At 38.2% G+C, this 14,309-nt stretch overlaps 1 protein-coding gene across 1 annotated transcript; it reads left to right on the top strand.

Moving 5' to 3' along the window:
- Positions 1 to 3,004: 3,004 nt before the first annotated feature.
- Positions 3,005 to 13,867, top strand: LOC103467304 (choline transporter-like protein 1). Its single transcript, XM_008413564.3, has 16 exons — positions 3,005 to 3,262; positions 3,495 to 3,581; positions 4,377 to 4,525; positions 5,109 to 5,245; positions 5,992 to 6,085; positions 6,870 to 7,039; positions 8,056 to 8,145; positions 8,258 to 8,400; positions 8,600 to 8,786; positions 10,510 to 10,678; positions 11,163 to 11,319; positions 11,458 to 11,541; positions 11,641 to 11,778; positions 12,485 to 12,721; positions 13,195 to 13,269; positions 13,361 to 13,867. The coding sequence occupies exons 1-16, from the start codon at positions 3,239 to 3,241 to the stop codon at positions 13,382 to 13,384; spliced, it is 1,965 nt and encodes a 654-aa protein (XP_008411786.1). The 5' UTR covers positions 3,005 to 3,238; the 3' UTR covers positions 13,385 to 13,867.
- Positions 13,868 to 14,309: the final 442 nt, after the last annotated feature.

Genomic DNA, 14,309 nt, shown 5'->3' with positions numbered 1-14,309 from the left:
CAAGATGTTTAAATCTAAATTATAACTGAAAACTTTTCTGATTTTGAACCAGGAAATAAAAAATATAATTGTGTTCCCTCCTGCCAACAATCTAATAGTAATTAGCTGATCTATCAGCCTGTTATCTCTGGTTGCTAGCCTGCAGCCAGTTGCTTAACAAGACGGATGTTGGAAAACTGTATCAGGTTTAAAATTGTAGCTTTCAAAAATCTTTGTTTTTCTTGACATCGGAAACATCGGGAGCTCATCCCCAACTAGAAACATGTTGATTTTTAACATATTATATCAATATGAGCGACAACACAAAATTACCAGAAAATGACTCATTAAATTGAGAAAACATGTGATATCCGACAATGTTGCTGAATGTTGTGATGACGATAAAAATTGCAATTAATAAACAAACTAACATACTTATCAGATTATGTGAAGTACATCCAGCTACTGCAAACAAATTAACCTCATCGTTTTTCAATCGCAACAAAAATGTTTTATTAAAAGTTGCATCTGGCTAAATACTTCCAGGAAGTATTTACGGGCGAGATTCTGGGTTCAAACTAATTGAACATGTTTTAATTCATACCTTTATTTACTCAGAAGGTTCCATTGATATCAGATATCTCATTTTTGAGGGAGACCTGACCCAGGAAGCAGCCACACATCACAAACTGTGGTCCAGTTCTACATTGCTCATAGCCATACCAACAATTTATCTATCAAACACTTGCTGCTTGCAACAAGAAAGCAGCACAACTTCACCATAAGAGATCACAATTCAAGTTAGCTTAAACAAGGAAATTTAGATTCAAAAGCAAACTGGAGTCTACCGAGCATCCAAATATGGAGCTGAAAAAGGGAACCTGTTGTTTTGAGCTCTGAAAGTTCAATTAAGGCATGTATTTTGTGGTCACTGCTAAGGCTGCAGCTAAAATAATAGGAGTGGTGAGTGTTATCCAGAATGTTAAGAAGTTTGATAAACCAAAAAAGGTGCCTGAAGCTGATAAACAGGCTTGGAACAGAGGGGGAAAAATATCAATTGGAGGGAAAAAAAATAACTTCACGGCATATTAAAGGCATAACAGATAAGGTGCACAGGATTGCTAAGACTTTTAAAGGTTTACCCTGTTAAACCAGTTCTGAGGGCCCCTTGAATTGAGGTGAGAGTGGACGTCATTGTGAAATGTAAAGAGCCATGTTAGCCCTTAAGAAAAAAGATTGTAGCAGTTTATGACTCAGGTAAGTGATTTAAAGATATCCTCTAAGAAAATTTGAAATAAGAAATTGTCTACAAGTGACAAGTTGAAGTTTCAGTTGCAGTCCTGTCTGCAAGACAAATACGACAGTATGATGTTCAGTACTGATGTTTTAGCTGTTTGGTGCATGGGACTGCCAGGATGGAATTCATCACATCCTCCAGGGCTGCACACCGTTTACTTCATGAGTCGCGAAGGTATCCGAGGAAAGGCAAAGATAATATTTATCCTTGTGTTGCGCTCGATATGACGAATGACTCGGCCCAGACCCCGGGCAGGCCAAGACAGTGACGCACTACACCTCTTCACCAAGAATGCTGCTGAACATATGCTGCACTGGCAACGACTCCTCCAGTAGGGATCCAGAACGCCCTGTTGTCCTTAGATACAGTTGCCAAAGCAGGATCAGCAGGAAGTATTTACAAGCGGGATTCAGGATATGAGATGCAATGAGCGGCTTCATCATATGAGGGAGGCAGATCTCTTGGCAGTTGTATCAGAACATGTTCAATTGCACTTCAGTAACAAAATGACCTAACAGCACATCTGCATGGTTGCTCATTCATACCATCAGAAGTACATCTGTGTAAAAAAATATGTTATCATAAGTTTCAATTTAGAGTTGATAAGCATCGAATTGATACATTATCTGGGCTTCTACGGAGTGACATCTGTATTGCATTCCTGCTCCAAGAGATTTGTCTCCACTTATAAAATCCAAAAGAAAGCCAACTTTTCATTTACTCTGGCTTTTAAAAGCTGGCAAGTTACTTAAGTTTTTGTACATTTAATCATGTTACAACAACACACTTCAATTTCCATGACGATAAATACTTTAGCAAAAATATGCAATATATAAGTCATGTATATGTATATACATGTTATGTATAATTCAGAGAAAAAAGTGCTTCAAAATACATAAATCTGGTCATCACTGACCAGTGGCAGGAAGTTTGATTAATCTGCTGTCTTGTCCTAATCTGAGCTCATTCATAAAATCCTCCAGAAACTCAGTCCTGTATGAATATAAAACGGACTATTTATTATCACCACATCATTTAAGTCCATTTGTTTCGTCAATGATAGTCTAATTAGATATTTTAAGCATAGACAACCTGTCAGGAAAAACTCCCCACACCCGCCTCTCGCCCAATGACCGCGAGACCGAGACAGGCACTAAGCCCCTCCCTTCCTTGGCGTGGTCGCATTGAGCAATGACGTCTTTTCTCCAGCAGGTGGCGCCAAACTCCACACGGACGCTATGCATGCACTTGGTCGTGATGCATTTAAAGAAGCGCGTAATTTATCAAGTCAACCTTGGAAGTAACAAAAGCATATCTTGGCTATTATTATTATTATTATTATTATTATTATTATTATTATTATTATTATTATTATTATTATTATTATTATTATTATTATTATTATTATTAAACATGTAAAAACAACACTGCAAAGGAAAAAGCTTAGAGTGCTAAATTAAAAGCAGAAAGTCATAGCTTAGCAACAGAAAATAATAATAATAATTGCACATAGCCATGGCAGTTTGAAACACATAAAATAGTATTCTTTGCAAAAAAAAAACAAAGAGAGAGAGAGAGAGAGAGAGAGAGAGAGAGAGAGAGAGAGAGAGAGAGAGAGAGAGAGAGAGAGAGAGAGAGAGAGAGAGAGAGAGAGAGATTGTATGTTTTTACAGCCGCTGCGCAGAGTGTTATTTCCTACAGTCCTTGAAATGAACACGCATATTTTCACTGGTAGTGTTGGGGGTATATAATTGGTCTTCTTCCGTGTTTACCTGAAGCTGTAGGGAGTGTCTCTAGCGGGAGGTTTTCGATGAACCAAACGAGCTAACAACGAATGTGTGTGTATGTTTGTGTGTGTGTGCGTGTTTTGTCTTTTTCCGGAGAACTTATGAAAAGGAAAGAAAAACAAGAATCGAAAAGTTGTGACGGAGAGACGCAAAGTTTTACTTTTACTGTAACACAATGGGATGTTGTAGTAGCACAGAGGTGAGTTGCAGTTCATGTGCTGGAGGTAATGGCTGACTCTCTTCACAGCGCCTTTCGAGGGCATTGCAATGTGACATCTTTTTCAGCAGCAGCACCAACTGTGGCAACTCTTTGTCTTCAACTCCTCAGTAGTTGGTTGTTTGCCTGCTGAGGGGAGCTGCACAAAGAGAGAGGCGCTCACAACAAAAACAAGCTCCAAAAGAATAACTGTCTGTCTCTCATGCCTCGGCAGGGTGATCGGGACTGGAAGCCGACGGAGAACCGCAAATACACGGATATACCATGGCTCATCATATTCTCACTGTTTTGCATTGGCATGGTACGTCTGGATGATGATGATGATGGCAATGATGACTGCTGCTTTTGTTCAGAGCTCACCTGTTGCATTACCTGTTGCTATTGAAAATACCAAATTCTCAAGGCAAGACTTTAGTATTTTGCCTTGTAGGACCAGTTAATCAACTGTTGCACGCTAGATTTGATATCCCTGCGTTGTTCCAAAGAAATAACCTTTACACACACTTTTTACAAGTGAACTTAACAAATGTTGTTAAACTGGTTGTGCTATGAGTGGTAAACCTTCAGTATGAAATGTATAGATCACCTTTATCATTTTCCTGGAAAGTGTAGATTCAAAGTTTAGAAAAATACATGACTTTACTGACATTGTTCCTTCTTAAATTTTGTAAGTGAAAACATCTAGTGGTGCTTAACAACTGCAGTGATTTTCACAGTGATTTATATTCAATAGATGGATCAGATATTGTATGTGGAATGCTGAGTCACAGCTGGACTTAGTTTCAGATTGAATAGCACCAAGGTAATGTTTCTGGCAAGCAAGAGAGTGTCATTGTATAAAAACCCTAACAGGCCTAGTGAAAACACATTGTTTTTACCCTACGTGGCTGTAAAATCCTAACAGATACTGAGAGAACTGCCCATGCACCAACATTCAGAGAAAAACAGGATGTACTTGGGTGAAGACTCTTCATAATTCCATAAAATTCTCAGCATTGCTTCCCTTCTGCTTTGCAGTTCAGCATTGGACCCTAACAAGTGCCTTAATAGTATTCTGCTAACTGTTCATGTCCTCTTCTGACATCTGTGTCTGCAGGCCTTAATTTGTGGCTTTGCCATCGCCACAGGAGGTGCCTCCCGCCTCGTCTCTGGATATGATAGTTACGGCAACACCTGTGGCCGGAATAACACCAACAAGAAGATTGACGGAGTGCCGCTCAGCGGCGCTGACATGACTGAGAAAAAGTAAATATGTCTGCATTTTAATCATTCGATCTCAGCTATTCTATGTCTCAGTCTAAGTATCAGAGTCTTTTCATGTACTTAATTCAGAACAAGAAATTCTTGATTTGTGTCAGATTTTTAATATTTCTGTCTTTTTCTTGACTTCCAGAGCTGCACAAGCTGGCAGCTTTTTCTCAGTTCTGAGTTTTTCTTACACGACTGTCTCCACCGTGGGACAATAAAGGAAATTTCTATTCTGTAGAATATTTGGGGCTGGAGGTTACCACCATCCCACAGTCTGAAGGCCTAGCTTCAGGGGAACAAAGGCCAATGCTTTATTGATGGGCTGATTGCCCATGGAGGCTTTGGAGGGAAAAAAAAAAGAAAACGGGCATTTCAGCAACAAAGCAGAGTCTGTCTGATGGGGTAGCAAATGTCAACATCTTTAAGTTTCTGCCCTCGTTAACATGGCAACCATAAAATGAATTTTTATCAGAGAAATTTGTCTTTTTTGTTTCACATTCTCAGATGTTGCAGTTGTGAGCAGTTTTAAAATTAAAATACCATTTTGTTTCTTTTTTTGTTGTTTGTTTTATTTTTTTAGGTACGTTTTCTTTCTAGAGCCTTGCAAATTTGACGTAATCAACAGGAAAATCAAGTCCATTGCCTTGTGCGTCTCCAAATGTCCAGCCACAGAACTGAAGACATACAAAGAGTTGAAAGATTTTGCGCTCAGTAATGGTGAGTAAATTATCAGAAGTGGGATTATCTCAAGTTAAATATCTAAGGTTAAATGTCTAAGATCTTGTGTTGTATTCAACAACATCGCTACTAAGGACAGGTCATTTTTTCCTTTTCTGTTTTGGGAACATTGGTTACTGAGTAGAGCTGGGCAACATAGCTGAAAAACGTATCATGAAGAATGTATCAATTATTGATATGTTGTTTTTTTTTTTGTCTAAATATCTAAAATACTTTTGACGTTAGCTTTCCTGTATCATCCTTAGTTTCTTCGTGAGCTGTTGCACTCGTATTCTTCTTTCACTCCACACTTTGGTTTATTTTGAAGCATTTATATGGCAGGTAGCAAAACCTGAGCATGTAACTGTGCAAGTTACTCAACAGGTTGTTGCTAGGTAACCAGTGAGTGAGTGAGTTAGCGGATGTCACTCACCTTGTTGAGCTGGCCATGAAAGGTTGAGCGATTAGGTCTTTCCTCTGCTTACGTCTCCCAGAATTGAACGCTCTTTTCATTGAGGAAATGATTGAATATACTATTTGATGTATTTTCTATTGATACTGATCATATGTCTATCATTACTGATTTAATAATGCCCTGCCTTACAGCTCAAATAGACTTTTTAATGATGTTTCTGGACATCTCTTGAAATGTCCACAACATGGAGGCCTAAATAATCTGAAGACACTCTTTCTTATCGTAACTGTCTTTCTTTTGAATAATTTACTTGTTTTTTTTCTGTTGTTAGGGTCTAATCTCTGCTCCTATGAGCTTACTCCAACAAGATATGACAGCAGCAGTGACAGATTCTTAAAATGTCCAAAACTTCCCGTTCCACAAAGGTGAGTCATTTCAATGCTTTGGGTTTTTAAAAAAGATTTTTCTTTTTTTACACTACAATCAGCAGCTTACAAAAGCGTTCATACCCATTGAACTCTACGTTTATGTTGCGTTACATCGACAAACTTGAGTATTGACATCATAGACATAGAACATCACAAACTAGTGTTGGGTGGTTTGCTATAACGTGTCCCTTTTTAACATTTCTTCAAAATTTTCCAAGATGCTGTTTGTTTACTAATGTTCTATGACGTAGGAGTTTCCAACCCAGGTCCTCGGGGCTCACTGCCATGTTTTAGATGTGACCCTGCTCTAGCGCAACTGATTGAGTTGTCAGTGGGTTGACAAATAAATGCTGTGAAGTTTGAGGTTGAAACATGATGAAACGGGGAAATGTTTAAGAGGTATGAATACTATTGCAGGGTAATTTATACACCAATATGGAGTTGACATGTTACAAAAACAATGGAACGGTTCAATGTGAATAATTTCGATATTAATATTGGACTTTCAAGATAGAAACGGGGATTCAAGTCAATTTTAATCATACATTTGTCCTGTCCAGCTAGGGGAAATGTAAATAGATTAAGTGGAAATCATGTGTGTTGTGGCTGACCTGACGTCCCGAGGAAGAGAAGCACGGCCACCCAGTAGACCCAGAACATCATGAGGCCGAGGAAGGTCCAGAAGGGATAATGATTGCTTGATGACTTAAAAATGACAAGTAAAATTATTGTCTCCATTACTTTTGTTTTCAAATAATGTTTTTCTCCTCCTTGTTTTCAGTAATGCTGTCCCCATCTTCCACCGCTGCATCCCTGTGGACATCAGCTGCTATGCTGAGTTCGCCCAGGCTTTCATCACATTTGTTGGTGACAACACTGTGCTGCGGCGTGTCATTGCAGGAGTGATCACCAGCAAAGAAATCATCATGGGTCTTTGTGTTCTGGCTTTTGGTATAAAACTGTTTTTTTTTTGTTTTTTGTTTATCTGTAACATGCATCATATGTAGTGGAACCTTTAATCGGTTATGAAAGAAGACATACTCGTGAGGTTTGGTTTGCTGCTGTCCCACTGCTCAGTTCTAGATGCTTATTGGGATTTTAGCAGGAAGGAAATAGTTGGCAGGGAAACTATTTTTGGTGCGTAAAGGGGGAAAACAGGAAGTGTCTGAGTGGTTACAGATGTTAGATCCTAAACAGTTAATCCTGTAGGCAATCATTTAATATCTGCTTTGAGTTCTTCTGCTGGTACAGCAGGGACGATGGGTCAAATCTTTGTCCGGTTTTATCTTTTATTTGATTCGTCTGGTTTGTTTCTCAAGAGAGAAATTATTGCAAGACAACATTTTGTTTCTTGGTTTTAGAGAGACGTTTGTCATTGACTCTTAATATGTCAAACTCAAAGTCTGGGGGCCAAATTCGACCCCCCCCATAACTTTTCATGTAGCCCTCTAGGCTCTACAGGGACACAACTGGCCCTTTGGGGACATTTGTTATCTTGATGTGGCACATAACGAAAATGAGTTTGAGACCGCTGCTCTGTTTTCAAAGTAATTCAGGTTATTTGCCCGACAATAGACGCATTTATCATGGGGTTGTGACCAAGTATTTTAACTTTGGTTTTAGAAAGGTATACACAACAGACAGATGTTTTTTTAAAGTTTATTTTGGGTGAACAAATTTGCATTTATTGTAGAACAGATTGGAAGAGCCTGAATTTGTTGATTTTTAGTTTAAGCATTTAAGCTTTTCTCCAAAGGACATTGAGGTTTCCCATGTAGGTAGCAGCAATTTGTATTTTTCTTACTCCTGGGGGTCCACACTGGTTTAAAAGCACGATACTAAAATATTTGCTCAAATGATCAACCTATTTAAACATCTGACTTGAACTGTACCATTGCAGCCATGTTTTATGTACCACAAAGAAAATACTCTTGTGTGTGTTCTACGTTTTCTCTCCTTTTATCCAGTCTTGTCCCTGATCATGACGGTTGTTATTCGTTACATCTCTAAAGTGCTGGTTATAATTCTCACAGTTCTGGTAATCATCGGCTCAGTAGGTAATTTGTTTTACTCTGTTACTCAGTTAAAATGACTCACAAAATGCTGCAGTGCATTTTGTTTTACCTTTGTTTTCCAGCTCAAACTTTGCATGCATTTGACCTTTTTCAGGTGGGACAGGTATCCTCTGGTGGTTGTACGCGGACCAAAGACATGCCCTCAGCAATAACAGCACAAGTGTGTTATGGAAAGAAGTGGCTGGAGACAACGACAAAGCTTTGCTTGTTTATTCTATTGGTGCTACTATTTTCACAGTATGTATTTCCACAATTGGTAGACTTTTTTTTTTTTTTTTGTAGAAAAAAAATACATAATCATAATCAGGATGACACTAAATACTAAAATGCAGTGATTTTTGTAATAATATTGTGAAAACCTTCGTGTTATGCACATTGTTAGCCACCTGATCCATTCTAGAAAAGTGTAAGGAAAACCCTGTGTTTAATCTTGCAGGTGGTGCTGCTGCTGCTGATGTTTTTCTTGAGGAAGCATGTGTCTGTCACCATCAGCCTGTTCCATGTGACAGGTAAAGTGTTCACCAGCCTCCCCACGTTGTTCCTGCATCCCTTCTGGACCTTCCTCGGCCTCATGATGTTCTGGGTCTACTGGGTGGCCGTGCTTCTCTTCCTCGGGACGTCAGGTCAGCCACAACACACATGATTTCCACTTAATCTATTTAGATTTTTGAATGTTCCTCAGTAAGTCATTTCTTCTAAATTCCCATGGTCTTTGATACCATTCCCAAACAAACAGACTATTAAGTGTGCGCCATTTAGTTGGGCTTTTGTGTCATGACTGAACTCCCACATCTGGAATCCTGTGGCAGTCTCATGATGTGGAGAACAAGTCAATGGGCTTTCTCAATTCATCTCCCACTTCTCCTTTCTACTGGGAAATGGTCAGAATGAAAACAAAAGACAAACTCAGAAAAGCTGATGAATCAAATTTATGCCTTATTTGTGTTTTGGGGCTTTTTTTTTTTGTTTTATGGAAGAGGTGTTTCATTCCTTATTGACCTCCGTTTGTGCTATATTAAAACCTCAAAGTATGAATTTTAGTTACAGTAAATGTGGATCGACTTTATCAAGTGGAGAAAAGTTTGTTTAGTGTTGCTGGGGGAAAAAAAAACAAAATCACTACAGAGGATGAGAATATGTAGGGCATATTTTTCTTTGCATTCATAATTGCTTATTTGTACAAAAGTGCTTTTGGGACCGAGAGAAGCATAAAAGGTTGGTTTTGTGTTTATGGAAGCATTCTTCACATGGATTATTATCCAACTGAAACACCAGATGAGCCGTTTTGAGTTTTCTTGCTGAGTCTGTCAATTTTTTTCTATTTAAGTTCTCAAGGCTTCATGATACCATGCAGTCTAACAAGAACCTGTGGAACAGAAACGGGCCCAAAGCATTTAAGATCCTCCTTCGGACCAAAGCAAACAACACTAAAGGTGTACAAATAATTAAGACCTTACACCTAAAGCAAACCGTTTCTATTCTGATCATTGTCGCACTTTGCAAACTTCACTTGTTATCGTGAAGTCAGTAGCATGGAAATTAATCAATTTCCATGCTACTGAAATTGATTAAAAAATCATCAATTTCAGTAGCATGGACAAAAAAAAAAATCTTATATCTGTATTGAACTATTTAGGTATTTGTAACAAGGATAAACTGATGTAACAAATTAAATGCAGTGTTATTGATAAGAGATTTATTTTCACAAAGTACTCATATAAAAAAACCTTAACCATTGAGGGACATTATGAATTACAATTTTAAAAATGACATTGTAAAAATGATTAATCAGTTTCACACAACCAACTGGAATCTCTTCACTTTGTTAAAATGCTTTAATGTGTATTATCTGTCCTATTGAATTTTAAAACCTAACTTTATCATTATTTTTGTCAGTTTCTGTTTGTTTATCACTGTTCCAATTGGAAAAGAGCAGCTAGTGTCTCTGCAGACCCCACACATCCTGGACACAAATTGTTGAAACTTTTACCTTCAGGCTGGTGCTACAGAGCGCAAAAACCAGCTCCCGCAGCGACAGTTTCTTCCCCCAGGCTGACTCTCTGAACACAATATTCACTTTGCTGCATTCCGTTTATTACTCAGGGAAGCAGAAAGTTTCCAGCTGCTAATCTAAAATTCCTATGTACTCTAAAGTAAAACAAAAAAAAAGAAAACATGTCCTGCAGTTTCAAGTGACTGACAAAGATAAGAGAACAATCAAAGATGCATGATAGGAAATGAATGTTAGATGGGCAAAACTTTCCAGGAGTTTTGAGGGGAAAGAAAATCCACCAATGGGCAAACTGCTCAGTTCTTGTCAACTGTAAAGCTTGTTTTGTCCTCCAGGATCTCCTGTAAAGAACAACTCCACAGGTGTGGTTGAGTACCAGATGCAGGGGCCTCTTCAGTACATGGTGTGGTATCACCTCGTTGGTCTCATCTGGATCAGTGAGTTCATCCTTGCTTTCCAGCAGATGACCATCGCTGGAGCGGTCAGCACTTATTTTTTCACAAGGTAGGAAAAGACCCATGTTTCCAATTTATTTTAACTATATCTAAAACCAATATTCAACCAGTAAGTGTAAAATAGCTTCATTGGCAAAACATACAAACTAGAGGGTGTTTGCAATAAACGGATAAAAAAAGAATTACTTTAAATGGCTAAAAACTTCTAACACTACAAATGTCCATTTTTGGTTGAAAGGTCACATCATGACATTTCTGGAGGAGACATTTGTCTAATTTGTCTTCAGCACGTCTCTGCTAGAAGGGGCAGGAAAGTCACAGCCCCAGAGGATCACGCAGTCACCACCTTGCTTTACTGTAGACATGATGTTCTTTTCATTCCTCCTCCTCCAGACATACTGCTGCCGCTATGAACTAAACACCAATATAACTTCAGATTTTGCCCATGAGCCTACTCTGGAATGATTTTTTGGAACCACTGTATGCTGCATGAATTCAATTAACATTGTCTTTTTATGTGTGACTGAATTTAGGGACAAGGATAACTTGCCACAATTTACGGTAGTTTACTCTTCAATTAACACCTTGCGCTACCACATGGGCACTGTGGCAAAGGGATCCTTCATCATCACACTGGTTAAGATCCCTCGTATCATCCTCACGTACATCCACACCCAGCTCAAAGGAAAAGTGAGCCATAAACCTTTATAACCAGATTGTGCAAGTTGACAATGCGTGCATTTTTATGCATATCTGCAAGCTAGGATTTTATTTTATATATTGTGTGTGTATATATATATATATATATTTTTTTTTTTCATTTTCCAGGAAAACGCTTGCGCTCGTTGCATGTTGAAAGCCTGCGTCTGCTGTCTGTATTGTCTTGAAAAGTGTCTGGCATTCCTAAATCAAGTAAGTGGCAACGGGGATATGAGGACAGAATATACAAGATTTCACAAAAGCCATTTTGTTTTTGTACAATTTAACAAAGCAATTGTTGACTTGTTTCAGAATGCCTATACAGCAACGGCCATCAACAGCACCAACTTCTGCTCTTCGGTTTGTGATGCTTTTAAGCTCCTGCTTGAGAACGCGGCCCAAGTGGCAGTCATTAACACAGTAGGGGACTTTGTCCTCTTTATGGGAAAGGTAAGATGCATCACACATTTGTTTTTTATCTTTTCTCTTTTTGTGGCTAATTTTGTTAATCGCACATTTTGGATGCAGTTTGACAATATCCCATGGTGAGTTTCAGTTCTCTTCTCCCTAAAATTTATTTCACCAAGGTAAAACCTAAATTCTCCTAAAACAAGCTTCCACACTCTCATGAGTCTTGTGACATAACAAAACAGCAATTTAACAGATTTCTTTTTAATAAATTATATTATGGTTATTTTCTTGATGTTTTTCTTCAGTGAGCTTATTCTTTGGTGGGAAAACACTCTCCCTTACCCAGCTGGGTTTAGTGCACATTTGTTAATGTAAAAAATGTAACACTGCGTGGTCCTTTTAAATAGTTTACGATTCTAAACATAAATTGAAAATGCATTTTGAAATGAAAAGGGAGCAGGGTTGACTTTAAGAAAATCAGCGTCATCGTTCAACTTCTCCATCTGTTCGCTGTTTGGCCCGGTACAAACTCTACCAGAGGAATCCAAGTCAATGGGAGAAATCTTGGATTTTAGTCGAACAGAATTGCATAGGAAGATGACAGCCAGGTTAACTTGACACTATAATGTTTAACTTTGTATTCAAACATGATGTGAACTGACAGCGTGCGCTTCCATCTAGTGGGCAAAATGTATATTTGTTCTGTCCCTGTTGAGAAACCTCTAATCAAGAACTTGTCTGTCAGGTTCTAATAGTCTCCTGTACAGCTTTTGCGGGCGTCCTGGCTCTGAATTACCAACAGGACTACACCGTCTGGGTGCTACCTCTCCTCATCTCCTGTCTGTTTGCCTACCTCGTGGCCAACTGCTTCCTCTCTCTGTTTGAGAACGTGGTCGACGTCCTCTTTCTCTGCTACGCTGTGGACAAAAAGCACAATGACGGCAGCTCCGGGCGACCGTACTACATGGACAAGGAATTGATGGTGAGGCGGCTTATTGAGTGCCTGCGAGTTATTGTCATTATAATTCCATGGTTCAGTAGCTAAACATGTTTTAGCTTCAGCTCCCAATGAGTCATGATAGCCCAAGGGGGAAATCTTACTAAAATTCACTGATACATTTTAGACTCTAGAGAAAATTCACTATTGAAGGTCTGATATTCAATGGTGAAATTTCATAAAAATTCCTATCTCATTGGGAGCTGAAGCTAAAACATATCCATCTATTGCTGTGATAGGTACAAGTGAAATAGCAATTTACCTTACAGATAAATTAGAACTGAGCTTCAGCATTTTATTGTTGTTGCTTCATGATTTGCTAAAATAACAGTATAATAAAAACTTAAACATTCAGTCTGGATATGCGTGGAATTTTGAATTGGAAAACTGGTGTTGACCCTGAACTTGATTCTCATAAATTGAGTTTAATGTAATTTGCTTTTTTGTTAAAATTCCAGGAGCATATTGAGGAGAGCAGTAAAATGGGTAAATACAAGTCGCCAGAGGGAGCGGGACGGGAAATGAAGCCCATGGTGAGTAGAAAAATCATCATGTGATGTGGGGATTGTTGTATTTCTAAGTAAATAAGTACTAAATGTGTTGTTTTTTTTGCCCATCTTGCAGAGAGGTGGAGGGACTTCAGCTTGACCAATTATCTAACCACAGTGTCATAAAAGCTGCTTAAAAAAGCTCCTGAAATGCGCACAGTATGACAAGAATGAAGCCTGGCTTACCAGTAACCAGCATCAAATTCAGAGGCTTCAGCAGGATTTACGATGCATTTTGGACAGAAGCTCTGAACAGATACAGCTTTTATAGATTTTACCGTGTTTTAAAGTTGTAAAGACAGGGATTTTCATAAAAACTGAAAACTAATAGGGGGGAGAAGAGATGTTTTTAGCTTTGTTTTAGTCATTTGATGAGTTTTGGTTTGTTTTTCCTTTGCTGCCATATACTGTATTTGCTTTTGTTGCTTTTTAAAAAAATATGAAATTCAGTACTTTTTAACTCATTTATATGTTTTGTTTTATATGTCAAGGTCAACAGATGTATTAACACTGGTGTCCAATAATGCATTGATTTTGTTTGGTTTTTAAATGGGTTGCCTAAATAAATCTTTTTAATATAAAACTGTTTTGTTATTCTGCTTCGCTGTCCTCAGTCTGCTCTGTGATGATTACAATTGAGGCTTAAAAAGTAAATTATTTTGTGAGGGTGGATTCTGACTTGGTGGTATCATTAAGTGACCATAGGGACAACCTATTAATAACTTCATGAATAAATTTGAGGCTTGTTGAATTGCATTTATAATAAAAAAAAATCTACATTTCATGGATTAACCACTGGAGGGCAGCAAATCCATATAAAAGTTATTATTTTACCAACAATTTTGAGCTGAAAATCTTAAAATAAGGGATTTTTTATAATTCTTTCAAATACTTTAGTATATGTTCAAGATTTTAAACGCATGACCTACTTCATTTTTCTGTATAGATTAGACAAGTTAGTGGAAGCAGAAGGCCGACTGTCTGATCTACGTCTGTTTCTCCTAACTATTGATCTATAGGCTCAT

The sequence above is a fragment of the Poecilia reticulata genome, chromosome 1, assembly GCF_904066995.2.
Source record: "Poecilia reticulata chromosome 1, P_reticulata-male-v2, whole genome shotgun sequence".
Taxonomy (NCBI): Eukaryota; Metazoa; Chordata; class Actinopteri; order Cyprinodontiformes; family Poeciliidae; genus Poecilia; species Poecilia reticulata.
The sequence above is the reverse complement of the archived record's forward strand: the minus strand, read 5'-3'. Positions and strand labels throughout refer to the sequence as shown.

Bases quoted from the DNA above. Each gene is read 5' to 3' on its own strand.
- LOC103467304 (XM_008413564.3), top strand. From the start codon at position 3,239: ATGGGATGTTGTAGTAGCACAGAG. The intron at 12,722-13,194 runs GTGAGGCGGCTT...TTAAAATTCCAG, and splicing joins ACATGGACAAGGAATTGATG to GAGCATATTGAGGAGAGCAG. The intron at 13,270-13,360 runs GTGAGTAGAAAA...CCCATCTTGCAG, and splicing joins GACGGGAAATGAAGCCCATG to AGAGGTGGAGGGACTTCAGC.